Genomic DNA, 18,665 nt, shown 5'->3' on the forward strand with positions numbered 1-18,665 from the left:
TTTGGATTTCAGCATGTGTTCATTGATAATGAAAACCCAGTTTACCTTAATCTGGTTCATGATGCAATATAGAAGGATTAAATCCTCTTCATGTAAAACAGCATGATTTGTACCTCTTGGGATGAGTTGCCATGCTATAATGTAGGCAACAAGACGTGGTGTAAGGTTCAAATGACCTGCATGGAATCTGCTTATGCTCTGGGTAGAGTCCTCATACAGCTCTTGTAATATTGCAGTTTATTGAATTCTTCAATCCCACTGGTGTTTCCTTTTCCTACTTTCAATCCAGCATACTTGATTCCAGCCACAAAATTCCAAACATCACTTGTGATCTTCATTTTGATCCCTTTCACATAAGAGACAATGTTCTTTCCATCCAAGGTTAGATTAGTGTAAAACACCTAGACTAAATCAGAATATACATTACCCGTTAATTCCAGCAGCTTTTTCAGCTCTTGGTGCTTCAATACAACCCTTGTTTCTGCCAATTTTTTTTATTTCAGCCAGTTGAAATCCAGCACCTTGGGTATATTAATCTGCTTTCTGCTTGTCTCATGGATGTAGGCATTGATACCTTCTTCATTTCCAGCGAACCAACCTTCTAGCACACCTTGAAAGGTGCTTTGTTTGCCCTTATGTTTCTGTTTCTGTCTTGAAGAAGAAGCCATGGTTGAACCAGAATTTTCTCTTGTTTCAAATGGTGAGAACCGAAAATAGGTAGCCAATGTGGGTAGCAGATTTTCACACAGATTTATATTGAGAAATGAATAGGTTGATATGGCAGTTATGAATGGATATGCATGAAGATTTTATGCTCTGAAATTGTGCAGAGAATCTTTGAAAATATGCAGCAAATATTTAGGGTCACGATGCACACAACTCATACCTTCATTGAGCACCCAAACCATCAAATCGGTTACATAATCATGACCAAAACCGTCAAAGGTACAGAGGTTAATGCCCACTATGTCAGTCAAGCAGTCAAAGATCATAATTTCTCTTTCCTAGTCATCAATGCATATCAGTACCAAAAATAAACACATTCAATTACGAATAAACATATTTAATTTTTCACTACTAGGCACAATTGACATTTATAATACCCAATTCATTTAGCAGAAAATTAAACCTATCTTTAGCCAATGGTTTTGTGAACAAATCAGCAAGTTGTAAATCAGTACCAATGAACTTAATCTCACATGTTCCATTTGAAATGTGTTCTCTTAGGAAATAATGCCTAATTTCAATGTGTTTGGTTCTTGAATGCATGACAGGATTTTTGGTTAAGTTGATTGCACTTGTATTGTCACACAACAGAGGTATATGGTTGAGTAAGATACCAAAATCATTCAATTGTTGTCTTAGCCATATAGTTTGAGCACAACAACTCCCTGCTGCAATGTACTCTGCTTAAGTAGTGGAGAGAGCAACACAAGCCTGTTTTTTGCATTGCCATGAGATCAAGCTTGATCCAAGCAAGTGACAAGTTCCACTGGTGCTCTTCCTGTCAATTTTGCAACCTGCAAAGTCTGAATCAGAATATCCAGTCAAGCTTAATGAAATGTTACCTGGATACCACAAGCCAACTTCTTTAGTTCCTTGCAAATACTTCAAAATCCTTTTGGCAGCATTGTAGTGTGATTCTTTAGGAGCAGATTGAAATCGAGCACACATGCACACTGCAAACATTATGTCAGGTCTGCTGGCAGTGAGATACAGTAGTGATCCTATGAGTCCTATGTATTTGGTTTCATCAACAACAATTCTAGCTTCATCATGATCCAAGTGACAACTAGTTGAGAAGGGTGTGCTGATTAGTTTGCACTTGTCCATTTCAAATTTCTTCAGCATATCCTTGCAGTACTTAGCTTGATTCAAGAAAATGCCATCCTTGAGTTGTTTGACCTGCAAGCCTAGAAAATAGTTCAACTCATCCATCATTGATGTACCGTCCCGGGGCGTTGACCAAAAGTCAAAGTCAAAGTCAACACATGGTGGGACCGCTCGAGGGCCCCAAAGAAGGGAAGGAAGGCCAACAAGTTGACCGCTTGGGGCATCGCCTAAGAAAGGCGTCGCCCCAGAAAGGTGTCGCCTCGCAAAGGCGTCGCCCCAGAAAGGTGTCGCCTCGCAAAGGCGTTGATGTGATTCCAATAGCCACATAGAACAAGATTCTTGACACTTTGAGGAATCACCTTGAGCTGGAAAATGTAGAGGCACTTTCTTAGAAGTTGGATCATAGTTCTAAGATCAAGAACTCACCAAAACAAGTACCAAATCCCAAACTCATTTGGATGAACCAAATATTGTCAAATTGAATCAACAAAGGAGAAGGAAAAGAACAAACCGAACAGAATTGAACTTCAAAACAAAAGAACCGAACAGAATTTAAAAACTAAACAGAAAATAGGTGCTGGAAAATTAAAGGAACCGAAACAAAAACAACTCAAAACTCAAGGCAATAAGAACAAATTGAAGAAGAAGAAAGGAAGGAGAAGAGAATGCTCATGAAGATGGAGGAATGGTTGGATGATCACGCCACTAGAAGAATGGATGCTCCTAGATGAGTGTGGAAGCCGCCACTTGAGGAAACCATGGTCCTTCAAGATAAGACTAGAGAAGAAGCTCAAAGCTCTCCAAATGCTCACTCCAATTTTGAGTATAGTTTCTTTAGATAAAATTCAAATCTGAATTTTACAAAGGAAGCACCTCTATTTATAGCCTAAGGTGCTGAAAAATAGGTGGGAAATTTCAAATAAACTCATTTGAAATTCCCACCAAAAACAAGTCACATGGGAGGTGTGACCTTTTTCTACTATGACACCTCCCAAAAACTACACCTACACCTATCTACTAATACACCCCCCTAAAGGTCCTATTTAAAACCTAAAAGATGCTATAACAAAAGAGGTTTCTAAGGTTTCCCTCTAAGCACCTTCAACTAAAGACACTACAAAAAGAGAAAATAAATGTCCTCTTGCTCCCAAGGCTTTGAACATGCTTCTTGTAATCCTTTGAGGTGGACTTTGACCTCCATGGGCATCCTCCATTTGTGCCTCCACCTCTTCTTGAGCTTGATGAGTGGCCTCCATGTTCTCTTGGGCTTGATCTCCATCATACTCCCCGAGTTGGAGAGAATTCGACCACGAATTCTGGAGACCTACAGAAAAAGGAGTTAGATCGCTGACATTAAAAGTATGACTACCTAAGAATGTATCAGGCATATCTAACTCATAAGCATTGTCATTAATCCTCTTGAGGACTTGGAAAGGTCCATCCCCTCGAGGCATTAGTTTGGACTTCCTTTGAGTAGAAAAACGATCCTTCCTCAAGTGAAGCCAAACCCAATCGCCCTCATCAAACAACAATGCTTTTCTCCTCTTATTGGCAAGTTCAGCATACTTGCCAACCTTCTTCTCAATTCTCTTCTTGATGTCTTTATGCAAAGTTTTCACAAAAGAAGCCTTTTCATCCCCATCTTTGCACAAGACATCGTCAAGAAGGGGAATAGGAAGAAGATCAAGAGGTGTTAGGGGATTAAACCCATAGACCACCTCAAAAGGAGAATGGGAGGTGGTAGAATTTACTACTCGGTTATATGCAAACTCAACATGGGGTAGTAAATTCTCCCACACTCTAGGATTCCCCGAAATAAAGCATCTCAATAGTTGTCCCAAAGTTCTATTTACCACCTCGGTTTGACCATCGGTTTGTGGGTGGCAAGTGGTAGAAAATAAAAGCTTAGTTCCAAGCTTGCCCCACAAGGTCTTCCAAAAGTGACTCAAGAACTTAGGATCTCTATCGGACACTATAGACCTAGGAATCCCATGCAAGCGAACCACTTCTTGGAAGAAGAGGTTTGCAATGTGGCATGCATCATCCACTTTGTGGCAAGGAATAAAGTGAGCCATTTTTGAAAAACGATCCACTACCACAAAAATGGAGTCCTTTCCCTTTGATGTCTTGGGTAAGCCTAAGATGAAATCCATAGATATATCTACCCAAGGCATTGAAGGGATAGGAAGAGGAGTATAAAGACCATGGGGATGCATTTTAGATTTAGCTTTGCGGCAAGCTATGCATTTATCACACAAACTATGAACATGTTTATGCATATGAGGCCAAAAGAAATGTTCATGCAACACATCCAAAGTTTTAGCAACCCCAAAATGTCCCATTAAGCCCCCCTCATGAGCTTCTCTAACAAGAGATAATCTAATAGAGCATTGGGGAACACAAAGACGTTTTCCTTTAAAAAGAAAGCCATCTTGAATAAAAAAATCTTTGTGTCCTCCCTTAAGACACTCTTGATAGAGGAGAGAAAAATCAAGGTCATCATGATAAAGTTCCTTAATGTGATCAAAACCAAGATATTGAGAGGTTAAAAGATTTAGCAAGGTGTATCTTCTAGAAAGAGCATCCGCCACAATATTTATTTTGCCTTGCTTGTGTTTGATCACATAAGGAAATTGCTCAATGAATTCCACCCACTTAGCATGCCTCTTGTTAAGTTTGTTTTGGCTTTTCAAATATTTAAGAGATTCATGATCACTATGTATCACAAACTCTTTGGGAAAAAGATAGTGTTGCCAAGTAAACAAAGCCCTAACAAGTGCATATAATTCCTTATCATAGGTGGAATAGTTGAGATGACTTCCCTTCAATTTCTCACTAAAATAGGCTATGGGGTGGCCCTCTTGAAGGAGAACAGCCCCAATACCTATGCTTGAAGCATCACACTCAATCTCAAATGTCTTAGTGAAATTAGGAAGGGCCAAGATGGGAGCATTAGTCAATTTTTCTTTCAAAGTATCAAAAGCATTTTGTTGTGCTTCTCCCCAATGAAAGACCACATCCTTTTTCACTATGTCATTGAGTGGTGCGGCAATGGTACCAAAGTTTGGGACAAATCTTCTATAGAAAGAAGCAAGCCCATGAAAACTTCGGACCTCATTCAAAGATTTCGGTGTAGGCCACTTTTGAATGGCCACCACCTTGGTTTTGTCCACATGGACCCCTTTACAACTCACAACAAACCCTAGGAATTCTATATGATCAAGAGCAAACATACATTTAGCAAGGTTAGCATACAAATGTTCCTTCCTAAGGGTTTCCAAAACTTGCCTAACATGCAACCTATGGTCATTCAAAGATAAGCTATAAATGAGAATGTCATCAAAGTAAACCACAACAAACTTACCAATGAAAGGTCTAAGAACATGATGCATGAGGCGCATGAAGGTACTTGGTGCATTAGTTAAACCAAAAGGCATAACTAACCACTCATATAAACCAAAGTTGGTCTTAAAAGCCGTCTTCCATTCATCACCCGGTTTGATACGGATTTGATTGTAGCCGCTTTTAAGATCAATCTTTGAAAAGATTTTTGAACCATGTAATTCATCCAACAAATCATCTAATCTAGGTATGGGATGCCTATACTTAATGGTTATGTTATTTATGGCCACTCATCAAGCTCAAGAAGAGGTGGAGGCACAAATGGAGGATGCCCATGGAGGTCAAAGTCCACCTCAAAGGATTACAAGAAGCATGTTCAAAGCCTTGGGAGCAAGAGGACATTTATTTTCTCTTTTTGTAGTGTCTTTAGTTGAAGGTGCTTAGAGGGAAACCTTAGAAACCTCTTTTGTTATAGCATCTTTTAGGTTTTAAATAGGACCTTTAGGGGGGTGTATTAGTAGATAGGTGTAGGTGTAGTTTTTGGGAGGTGTCATAGTAGAAAAAGGTCACACCTCCCATGTGACTTGTTTTTGGTGGGAATTTCAAATGAGTTTATTTGAAATTTCCCACCTATTTTTCAGCACCTTAGGCTATAAATAGAGGTGCTTCCTTTGTAAAATTCAGATTTGAATTTTATCTAAAGAAACTATACTCAAAATTGGAGTGAGCATTTGGAGAGCTTTGAGCTTCTTCTCTAGTCTTATCTTGAAGGACCATGGTTTCCTCAAGTGGCGGCTTCCACACTCATCTAGGAGCATCCATTCTTCTAGTGGCGTGATCATCCAACCATTCCTCCATCTTCATGAGCATTCTCTTCTCCTTCCTTTCTTCTTCTTCAATTTGTTCTTATTGCCTTGAGTTTTGAGTTGTTTTTGTTTCGGTTCCTTTAATTTTCCAGCACCTATTTTCTGTTTAGTTTTTAAATTCTGTTCGGTTCTTTTGTTTTGAAGTTCAATTCTGTTCGGTTTGTTCTTTTCCTTCTCCTTTGTTGATTCAATTTGACAATATTTGGTTCATCCAAATGAGTTTGGGATTTGGTACTTGTTTTGGTGAGTTCTTGATCTTAGAACTATGATCCAACTTCTAAGAAAGTGCCTCTACATTTTCCAGCTCAAGGTGATTCCTCAAAGTGTCAAGAATCTTGTTCTATGTGGCTATTGGAATCACATCATGTGGTATCATGAGTCTTAGGTTCATTCTTGTTTAATTGTTGAGTTGTGTGCACTTTATTTCAAGAGCTCTTTAATTTTTCTTGCAATTTAAGTTTCTGTTTTAGAATTTTAATTGAGTATTCTTGCTGTTTTTCTTTTGCTCCAAGTGTTTGTGGAAAGGTTTATGGCACTCATAATTCTTATGAGTATGGTTGCTCTTTTGGAATGGCATTATCCTTCCTAGAGTTTACCTTAAGCTTCCTTCCACTTGTTACAATTTGTGTTGTGTCTTTTAATTTTTGAATCTTGTTAAGTTTTGTCTTAGTCATGTTATTCCATATATGTCATTACTTCTAGTAGTACTTTTATTGTTTTGATTGTTTCTTGCTTTGGTGTCATATATTTTTTCTGAATTGATGTTGATCCTTTGAGCATTTTCTTTTTAGCATTGAGTTCATACTTGTATTCTAGACCTATACAAGTTCCAATACATCATTTTCTATTATGTCTTTGCTAGTTCATCATCCTGTTTTTTTATTCCTATTAGGATTCCTCTGTTTCTGAAAAAAGTGCTTACTGTTTTTCCTTATTGCAATTGATTTACGTACTGTAAAATTCTGAAATTCTGGATTTGAGATATTGAAAGTGTTAGAAAAGAATAGAAAAAAGAATCATTCAAAAATATGAAGTACACAAAAAATGATAAATAAAATAAAAAAAGTGTACATTCCTGCCGAAAAAAATACGGTAATCTGGCAGTGATTTTAAAAAATTTATTTCTCTCAATTGGCTTACTGTTTTTAATTGATTCCAGTGCCATTTTTGAGTTAACATCTTGAAGTTTCTGTGGTATAAATTTCATAATCCAGTTCGCTCTACAACGTTCCAGTTAAATCAGTGAATATCAAACACAGTTTGCATTAAAAAAAAATTTCCAGTAGCTAAATTTTTTTTTGTTTTCTTCATCTACTCTAGTGCTTTTCCTTAGGTATTCTTTTGTGTGCCTACTTTTCTCATTGAGTTCTTTATTTTCTTGATTGTCTTTCATTCTTACTCTTTGAGTTTGTCTTACACATAGTTTTCCTTTTGCAATTACCTTTCCTTGCTTATACCTTTTCTTGTTTGTCTTTATTGTTTCATTGGTTTTGTGGTGGTTTGCTCTTAAGATTGGTGTGCTTGCTTTGACATATTTCATTTGAGGATTCCAAGGCCTCAAGATCAGATTGGTGCAAGAACATTATTTCTTTGAGAGTGATATCTTTTCAGCCTTAAATTCACTTCGGCAGTTTCAATTGGAAAGCTCACTGTTTTTGCTAATTTTTAACTTGTTTGCTGTTTTGTGTGTTTGCTGTTTTTTAATTACAAATGGCTGGATCTTCAAGTGATGCATCCTCCAAGCAGAATTCTCCTTCCAAAGCTTCAATTCTTGGTGAATTACATGAAGCTCAAAGAACAATTAGAAGGTTGGAAGAGAAATTGCAAAAGATGGAGGTCAAACAAACTAGACCATCTCCTTCTATCCATGATGGACATCATTCTCATAGACCATCTTCAAGAGCTTCTTCAAATGATGTTGGCCGTGAAGATGAGCATAGGAGAAGGAGACCTCCACCCCAAGTCCATGGACAAAGACATCATCACCAAGGGGAAAGAATTCACTACGGCAATGGCTTCTACCATGATGCAAAGTCCAAGCTTCCTTCGGTCAAACTACCTTGTTTTAATGGTTCTAGTGATCCAAATGTGTATTTAGATTGGGAGGCTAAGTGTGAACAAATTTTTGAGATCCATGAGATCCAAGATGAGCATAAGCTCAAGCTAGCCACCCTAGAGTTTAGTGATTATGCCATGAAATGGTGGCATGGGATTGTAAAGGACATTATCTATCACAAGGGTCCTCCCGTGGACTCTTGGAACTCTTTAAAGGATCATATGCGCGCTAGGTTTGTGCCCCCACATTTTAGGAAAGACCTCATGTTGAGACTCCAACGGTTTCAACAAGGCACGCTAAATGTGGATGAATATTATAAGGAGCTTGAGACGCTTGTGCTTAAAATTGAATTAGAAGAAAGTGAAGAAGCCATGGTTGCTAGGTTTGTGAGTGGTCTTAGGAAGGATATCCAAGACATTGTTGAGTTACAAGAGTATTCATCATTGGGCTCTTTAGTTCATCTTGCAATGAAGGTGGAAGCCCAACTTGCTAAGAAAAACTCTTTTAAAAATGCTTCCAATAATGGATACTACTCCAAGTCTTGGAGAAACAAAACTTCTTTTTCAAAACATCCTTCCAAAGATTCTTCTTTCAAACCCAAGGAATCTAAGCCATCAACATCTAGACCTAAGTCTCCCACTAGAACATCTAACACTAAATGCTTTAAATGTATGGGTTATGGTCATATTGCTGCAAATTGTCCTTCAAAACGAAGTATGTACATGCATGAGGGCATTGTAGTTAGTGAGCATGATTCGGATTCTTCAAAGCATTCATTGCATTCTCATGCATCTAGTGAGGAAGAGAGTGAATGTCCACTTGAAGGGGACTTGTTAGTTGTGAGAAGACTTCTTGGACAAGTTTCACAACCTTTTGATGAAAGTCAAAGGGAAAATATTTTCCATACAAGATGTCTTATTCAAAACAACATTTGTTCCTTGATAGTGGATGGGGGTAGTTGTGCAAATGTGGCTAGTACAAGAGTAGTAGATAAGCTTGGATTGCCTACTATCTCTCATACAAAGCCCTACAAATTACAATGGCTTAGTGAAGTAGGAGAAATAATTGTTAATAAACAAGTCCTCATCCATTTCTCCATTGGAAAATACAAAGATGAGGTATTATGTGATGTTGTGCCCATGGAAGCCACTCATGTTCTTTTGGGAAGGCCTTGGCAATTTGATAGAAAAGTTTTACATGATGGCTTTACCAACAAATTATCTTTTGAATTCCATGGTCACAAGGTTACTTTAAAATCTCTCTCTCCAAGAGAAGTCCATGAGGACCAAGTTATCATGAAGAAAAAGAGGGAGAGTGAAAAAGATAAAAAAGATAAAAAAGATAAGAGTTCTAAGCCTACACTCCTTGTGTCTAGGCGTGACATTGAAAGGGAAATAGTGGCTCATCATCCTCTTTTTTTAGCCATCCCTAGAACTCTTAGCATAGAAACACTTGTTGATAGTCCTCATTGCTTGGAAAATTTGGTAGAAGAGTTCAAAGATGTGTTTCAAGATCCTCCAAATGGCCTTCCACCTTTGAGAGGGATTGAGCACCAAATTGATTTGATACCGGGCTCTTCTTTACCAAATCGTCCCGCATATAGGACCAATCCAAGTGAAACCAAGGAAATTCGCCAACAAGTTGAGGCTTTGATTGAAAAAGGGTGGGTGCAAGATAGCATGAGTCCTTGTGCTATGCCTATCATCTTAGTGCCAAAAAAGGATGGCACATGGCGAATGTGTTCGGATTGTAGGGCCATAAATAACATAACCATTAAGTATAGGCATCCCATACCTAGATTAGATGATTTGTTGGATGAATTACATGGTTCAAAAATCTTTTCAAAGATTGATCTTAAAAGCGGCTACAATCAAATCCGTATCAAACCGGGTGATGAATGGAAGACGGCTTTTAAGACCAACTTTGGTTTATATGAGTGGTTAGTTATGCCTTTTGGTTTAACTAATGCACCAAGTACCTTCATGCGCCTCATGCATCATGTTCTTAGACCTTTCATTGGTAAGTTTGTTGTGGTTTACTTTGATGACATTCTCATTTATAGCTTATCTTTGAATGACCATAGGTTGCATGTTAGGCAAGTTTTGGAAACCCTTAGGAAGGAACATTTGTATGCTAACCTTGCTAAATGTATGTTTGCTCTTGATCATATAGAATTCCTAGGGTTTGTTGTGAGTTGTAAAGGGGTCCATGTGGACAAAACCAAGGTGGTGGCCATTCAAAAGTGGCCTACACCGAAATCTTTGAATGAGGTCCGAAGTTTTCATGGGCTTGCTTCTTTCTATAGAAGATTTGTCCCAAACTTTGGTACCATTGCCGCACCACTCAATGACATAGTGAAAAAGGATGTGGTCTTTCATTGGGGAGAAGCACAACAAAATGCTTTTGATACTTTGAAAGAAAAATTGACTAATGCTCCCATCTTGGCCCTTCCTAATTTCACTAAGACATTTGAGATTGAGTGTGATGCTTCAAGCATAGGTATTGGGGCTGTTCTCCTTCAAGAGGGCCACCCCATAGCCTATTTTAGTGAGAAATTGAAGGGAAGTCATCTCAACTATTCCACCTATGATAAGGAATTATATGCACTTGTTAGGGCTTTGTTTACTTGGCAACACTGTCTTTTTCCCAAAGAGTTTGTGATACATAGTGATCATGAATCTCTTAAATATTTGAAAAGCCAAAACAAACTTAACAAGAGGCATGCTAAGTGGGTGGAATTCATTGAGCAATTTCCTTATGTGATCAAACACAAGCAAGGCAAAATAAATATTGTGGCGGATGCTCTTTCTAGAAGATACACCTTGCTAAATCTTTTAACCTCTCAATATCTTGGTTTTGATCACATTAAGGAACTTTATCATGATGACCTTGATTTTTCTCTCCTCTATCAAGAGTGTCTTAAGGGAGGACACAAAGATTTTTTTATTCAAGATGGCTTTCTTTTTAAAGGAAAACGTCTTTGTGTTCCCCAATGCTCTATTAGATTATCTCTTGTTAGAGAAGCTCATGAGGGGGGCTTAATGGGACATTTTGGGGTTGCTAAAACTTTGGATGTGTTGCATGAACATTTCTTTTGGCCTCATATGCATAAACATGTTCATAGTTTGTGTGATAAATGCATAGCTTGCCGCAAAGCTAAATCTAAAATGCATCCCCATGGTCTTTATACTCCTCTTCCTATCCCTTCAATGCCTTGGGTAGATATATCTATGGATTTCATCTTAGGCTTACCCAAGACATCAAAGGGAAAGGACTCCATTTTTGTGGTAGTGGATCGTTTTTCAAAAATGGCTCACTTTATTCCTTGCCACAAAGTGGATGATGCATGCCACATTGCAAACCTCTTCTTCCAAGAAGTGGTTCGCTTGCATGGGATTCCTAGGTCTATAGTGTCCGATAGAGATCCTAAGTTCTTGAGTCACTTTTGGAAGACCTTGTGGGGCAAGCTTGGAACTAAGCTTTTATTTTCTACCACTTGCCACCCACAAACCGATGGTCAAACCGAGGTGGTAAATAGAACTTTGGGACAACTATTGAGATGCTTTATTTCGGGGAATCCTAGAGTGTGGGAGAATTTACTACCCCATGTTGAGTTTGCATATAACCGAGTAGTAAATTCTACCACCTCCCATTCTCCTTTTGAGGTGGTCTATGGGTTTAATCCCCTAACACCTCTTGATCTTCTTCCTATTCCCCTTCTTGACGATGTCTTGTGCAAAGATGGGGATGAAAAGGCTTCTTTTGTGAAAACTTTGCATAAAGACATCAAGAAGAGAATTGAGAAGAAGGTTGGCAAGTATGCTGAACTTGCCAATAAGAGGAGAAAAGCATTGTTGTTTGATGAGGGCGATTGGGTTTGGCTTCACTTGAGGAAGGATCGTTTTTCTACTCAAAGGAAGTCCAAACTAATGCCTCGAGGGGATGGACCTTTCCAAGTCCTCAAGAGGATTAATGACAATGCTTATGAGTTAGATATGCCTGATACATTCTTAGGTAGTCATACTTTTAATGTCAGCGATCTAACTCCTTTTTCTGTAGGTCTCCAGAATTCGTGGTCGAATTCTCTCCAACTCGGGGAGTATGATGGAGATCAAGCCCAAGAGAACATGGAGGTCACTCATCAAGCTCAAGAAGAGGTGGAGGCACAAATGGAGGATGCCCATGGAGGTCAAAGTCCACCTCAAAGGATTACAAGAAGCATGTTCAAAGCCTTGGGAGCAAGAGGACATTTATTTTCTCTTTTTGTAGTGTCTTTAGTTGAAGGTGCTTAGAGGGAAACCTTAGAAACCTCTTTTGTTATAGCATCTTTTAGGTTTTAAATAGGACCTTTAGGGGGGTGTATTAGTAGATAGGTGTAGGTGTAGTTTTTGGGAGGTATCATAGTAGAAAAAGGTCACACCTCCCATGTGACTTGTTTTTGGTGGGAATTTCAAATGAGTTTATTTGAAATTTCCCACCTATTTTTCAGCACCTTAGGCTATAAATAGAGGTGCTTCCTTTGTAAAATTCAGATTTGAATTTTATCTAAAGAAACTATACTCAAAATTGGAGTGAGCATTTGGAGAGCTTTGAGCTTCTTCTCTAGTCTTATCTTGAAGGACCATGGTTTCCTCAAGTGGCGGCTTCCACACTCATCTAGGAGCATCCATTCTTCTAGTGGCGTGATCATCCAACCATTCCTCCATCTTCATGAGCATTCTCTTCTCCTTCCTTTCTTCTTCTTCAATTTGTTCTTATTGCCTTGAGTTTTGAGTTGTTTTTGTTTCGGTTCCTTTAATTTTCCAGCACCTATTTTCTGTTTAGTTTTTAAATTCTGTTCGGTTCTTTTGTTTTGAAGTTCAATTCTGTTCGGTTTGTTCTTTTCCTTCTCCTTTGTTGATTCAATTTGACAATATTTGGTTCATCCAAATGAGTTTGGGATTTGGTACTTGTTTTGGTGAGTTCTTGATCTTAGAACTATGATCCAACTTCTAAGAAAGTGCCTCTACATTTTCCAGCTCAAGGTGATTCCTCAAAGTGTCAAGAATCTTGTTCTATGTGGCTATTGGAATCACATCAGGCGTCGCCCAAGAAAGGTGTCGCCAGGCTTAGGCATCGCCAGGCTAAGGCATCGCCAGGTTAAGGCGTCACCAAATTAAGAAATAGTCAAGTTAATACATCGACGGTGTTACCCCCCGATACCCATGGGCAGGAAAGACCATGGAGGGGGGTAATACCGTGAGGAAGTCTCGGGCCCCGGAGGCTTAGAACAACAATGAAGAGAAGAGAAAGGTGGCTTCAAAGCCATAAGTTCTAGTACCAGTAGGGGGTAACCTGACTCGTGAAGTACCCACGCCACCGCTGGGAAACCCTGGGACAGATACGACCCATGAGGAGGCCACACCCAGGGGAGAACCACGTGCATGGTACGAGAGAAAGGTAGATACACTCTCAAGGTGAGTGACTAGAGGTTGGGGCGCATGAGTTGGCACCCAGGAAGTCACATGATATGAGTTGAATTGAACATAGACACTTTAAAACTTTTGAATACAACATTATATGAGAAAATTAACAACAATTTAAGGATCAAGGAGTGCTTAAAACAAAGGAAACGAAATTAAAACCACAAGACAACAAGCTGAAAACAGAAATGGAATCAAGGAAGCTTAAGGAGTCATCAATGGAGTCATAGCCTTCCAAAATGATGATCCAAACTCAATAAGAGTGTTATTTCCTTGTACACTTCCATGGAACAAGATAAAAGCGCAATTGAAAACATAAACACAAGAACCAAACAGAAATTGAAGAACAAGCTAAGAAAAACAAAACCAAACGGTGAAAAGGATGAAGAACACTAAAACAAACCTAACTACCAATTGAAATTGCAAAAGATGAAAGAATGAACACTTATTGGACGAAGCTTGCTGGATTTGAGAATTTGGAACTGCATCACGCCACTTGGAGTCTTGTTCCAAGATAAGTGAAAGGTTGTCGCCACTTGAAGCTCTCCATTGGCACACAAGATAAGGCAGAGGAAGAAGGAGACAACAAAAACTCACAATTTCTCCCTAAACTTGAGTATAGTTTCTCTACATCTAATTTCCAATTCTGAAATTTACAAAGGCAAGCACCTTATTTATAGCCTAAGAGATGCTTAAATGAGAAGCTAAATCAAATGCAAATTCGCTCCTAAATGACACTAAAATGGCGCCAACTAGAGCATGAGGAAGGTGTGACTTCCTTCCTAGTTTTGGCACCTCCTATATGACACCTACACCCCCCTACTAAGTCACATGGACAATGTGACTCTCTCTAATACATTCACACCTATTTATTTAATATCCGCACCCCTACTCTATACAATAGAAATAAGAAAAGTCATCTTTTGATACTCTTGTCCCAAAGCTCTTGCCATGCTCCTAGTGATTCTTTGGGCTTGGGCCCCTTCTTGGGCTTGGGCGTCATGGGCTTGGGTGTCCTCTACTTGGTTTCCATCATACTCCCCGGTTTGGAGAGAATTCGTCCACGAATTTGGAAAACCTGCATCAAAAGAAGTTAGATCAGTAACATTGAAAGAATTACTACCAAGATAAGTATCATTAATCCTCTTGATGACTTGGAAAGGGCCATCACCACGAGGCATAAGTTTGGACTTGCTTAGAGATGGAAATCTATCCTTTCTCAAATGAAGCCAAACCCAATCTTCGGGCTCAAAGATTAATGCCTTTCTCCTTTGGTTGGCAGTTTCAGCATACTTACCAACTTTCTTCTCAATTTGTAACTTGATGTGGGTATGCAAGTCTTTAATAAAAGAAGCCTTTTCAAAACCGTCCTTGCATAGAACCTCATCAAGTATAGGAACAGGAAGAAGATCTAGAGGTGTGAGGGGATTAAACCCATAAACAACCTCAAAAGGAGAATGGTGAGTGGTGGAATTTACTACCCTATTATAAGCAAACTCAACATGAGGTAGTAAATCCTCCCAAACCCTTGGATTCCCGGAAGTAAAGCATCTCAATAATTGACCCAAAGTTCTATTAACCACTTCAGTTTGACCATCAGTTTGAGGGTGGCAAGTAGTAGAAAAAAGAAGTTTTGTGCCAAGTTTCCCCCATAAGGTCCTCCAAAAGTGACTTAAGAACTTGGAATCACTATCGGATACTATACTTCTAGGAAGTCCATGTAAACGAACAACTTCCTTAAAGAAGAGATTTGCAATATGGCATGCATCATCCACTTTGTGACATGGAATAAAATGAGCCATTTTAGAAAAACGGTCCACTACCACAAAGATAGAATCCTTACCCTTCGATATCTTGGGAAGTCCTAAGATAAAATCCATAGAAATATCTGTTGGGTCTATTAGTGTCTAAGTTCAAGAGGGGAGGGGTGAATTGAGCTTATAAAATTTTCGCAAGAACACACAATTTTTCAGTATTCCAGAGGCAAAAAGAACAAATTGTTTTTACATGAAACAGATTGATTCTTCAGAGCAGTCTTGGCACAATTTGAATTTTGTTCAATGTAAAATTTGTGATCAACAGAGAATTATAACAGAACCAGGTCAGCTTAATATTGTGAGGATGAAGGATACAGCTATGCTTAGAAATCAAACAAAATTACTCAACACAAGGTTTTAAGAGGAATGATCCTTTCTCAGGTTTTAATGAATGGACAGTTTGTTCACAAATCACTTAAACCATTATATACAGCAGCCTTGTTTATGATCAGAGAACTTTAACAAATCAGGAAGAACAATTTTCACTTAAACCCAGAATTAACAGATTCAATTTCAAAAGAACAGATTTAGTTCTTGACAGAATTAAGCAAAAACCAGAAATGAGTGCAGGGATGAGAAGACAAGGCACACAAGTTTTTATACTAGTTCACTCATACAGAGCTACATCCAGTCTCACCTTACCCCAAGGTGGAATTCACTAAAAACAATACCAATCACTTACAAACACAGCAGTTCTTGAACACTACAAGAACAACACACACAATGCTGAAAAACCCTATTTCAGCACACCTTGCACTCCAAGAAACCCTATCAAGGAATGACTAACACTTACACCTTTACAAAACAGAATAAAGGAAAGATTACACCTGAAAAGAAGATGCAAGAACTCAAAACCAGTAGTTCAATTTGCAGCAGAACTGCACCAGCACCTTCACCAAGATCAAAGGTTTCCTAGAACAAAGCACACTTGCAAATCTCTTTGGAAAACCTTTCAAAAAATCTTTCAATCCTTCTTCTCACATGGAAATTGTTTGATCTCTGTCAAAAGCGTAATTCCTCAGCCCTTATTCATGTGAGATAGACTTTTCTTTATATAGAAAACAGTTTCTAACTTCTTTTCAAAAAACAGTTGAAAAGCAGTTATGAAAACAACAAATTCATTTTTGAATTTAACAGATTTATTTTGTGAAAACCGCCAACTCAGCTAACTGAAATAACTGTCTGAGTTGCACCTTTGGTGCCCTAACTAACTTGTGAAAAACCTTTCAGCAGACCAAAGAATAAACCTGTTCTTTCACAATAAAACAGATTAAAGTATGACAAACAGGCCAGCTCAGCTTAACTGAAATAACGAACTAACCTTTCCCTTGGTGCCCTTACAGAAATTTAGAAAGGCCTTTTAACAGAGAAGAAATAAACAAATTCTTTCTCCTTAAAACAGATTTATTTGTGTACTGATTTAAAACTTTTAAAATCATTTTAAAAAGCTTTTCAAAAACCATTTAACCACATCATGTGCTTGATCTAGACTTGGTTAGGCATCTAGGATAGGTTATACAGCAAAAGGCAATCATACACACTTACAAGCCTAATTACAAATGAATCTAAAAACCTATTACAATCTTCAAAGCACTCAAGCCATTTTCTTCATCAAACACACATCAAGCCTTGGTAGGGAAGAAGCTTCCTCCAGCTTCAACAATCTCCCCCTGTTTGATGGAGACAAATTCCCTTTGCTTTGCACAGCTTTGAAGAAAGATCATGACCAAATCTGTACAGAACTATATACAAAGAAAACAGGTGTTAAAGCAGAACAAACAGATTTAGAAATGATATACCTGCAGATTTAACATCTGAATCATATCAGCAGCCACTGTGAATATCATCTGCAGAACCTGTACCAGGCTATTCTTAGGCTATTCTGTACCAGGCTATTCTTCTCCCCCTTTGGATTTATCAAACAGAATGGGAGCACAAAATACCAAATAAAAATAATAGCCATACATAACAGTTCAAATAAAACCAACATAGAGGTTCATTACAAACCACAAAACAACTAAAAACCAGTGCAGAAAAAAAAAACAATACAGATTAATCCCAAATTGTTCAACAACATATAAAAGATAAAGACTTAGAAATAGGATCACTTGTTGTTGTAATAGAGCTCAGCTAGCTGCACTTGAACTCCTTCAAGTTGATCATCCAAGTGTTGAAACCTGGCGTAAGTCATCTCATAGTGTGCCTTCTGCTCATCTGTGAGTATGTCCAGCCTGCTTAGCACCTGTCTTTCAAACATAGACAGAGGTTCACCTCTGTACTCAGGTGCCTCATATGCAACTATTGCATTCTGACTCGTGGCAGCAACATCTTCATGTTCAACAGAATGTACTGGTGATTCGTCCATGTGTTGCACACCATCAACATTTTCTTCTTCTTCATTTCCTTGAGGAGCAGCTTCTTGCTCAGCCCTCTGTCCAACATTTCTTCTAAAAACCCAGCCATCTTCATCCTTATAGAATCCCATTTTCATGAGTGTGGAGTTATCTATTTCACTTGCAGCCTTAATAGAGTCATTCCTTTCATTGGTAGTGTCCACTTTAAAGTGATCAATTAGTTTTGACACAAATATTGCATAGGGAAGACGATAATCAGGTAGTCTTGCAGATTTCAGCATATGTTCAACCATAGTACTTACCCAATTTACCTTAAGTTGGTTCATGATGCAATACAACAGTATCAAATCTTCCTCATGAAGTACAGCATGATTACTTCCTCTAGGGGTAAGCTGCCAAGCAATTATATGAGCTAAGAGTCTAGGAATTAGAGTTAGGCTACCTGCGTGATACCTAGCTACTGGTTCAGTAGGATTCCTCACACAGCTTCTATAGAATTGCAATTTGTTGAACCCTTGAATTCCAGCAGTGTTTCCTTTACTCACTTTCAGTCCTGAATATTTGATTCCACCCATACTGCTCCAGATTTCCCTAGTGATCTTCAGCTTCACTCCTGTCACATGAGAAACCAGATTTTTACCATCTTGTTCAAGGTTGCAGTAAAACACCTTCACAAGATCTGGATAAACATTTCCATTCATCTCCAGAAATCCTTTCAGCTTTTGATGTTTGAGCAAGTCTTTGGCTTCTATCAAATTCTCCTCTCTCAGCCATGAGAACTCAAGCAACTTGGGTACATTGATTTGCTTCCTGCCAGTCTCATGTATGAACCTTGTCATTGCCTCTGAATCTCCAGCAAACCAGTTTTCCTGGATACCTTGGCTGCTTTGAGATTGCTCCTTGGATTTCTTCTTTCTATGTGAGGAGGATGCCAT

General features: G+C 38.6%; 1 protein-coding gene across 1 annotated transcript in view; it reads right to left on the reverse strand.

The window, feature by feature from the left end:
• LOC137814766 (disease resistance protein RML1B) overlaps window positions 1-18,665 on the reverse strand; it is a 34,834-nt gene extending 16,169 nt beyond the window's left edge. Inside the window, exon 1 of the mRNA XM_068617668.2 lies at window positions 17,648-18,665. Coding sequence (XP_068473769.2) covers window positions 17,648-18,665 — 1,018 coding nt within the window. The remainder of the gene's footprint in view (window positions 1-17,647) is intronic.

This window comes from Phaseolus vulgaris, chromosome 10 (assembly GCF_051622355.1).
Source record: "Phaseolus vulgaris cultivar YP4 chromosome 10, ASM5162235v1, whole genome shotgun sequence".
In the NCBI taxonomy this organism is placed as follows: domain Eukaryota; kingdom Viridiplantae; phylum Streptophyta; class Magnoliopsida; order Fabales; family Fabaceae; genus Phaseolus; species Phaseolus vulgaris.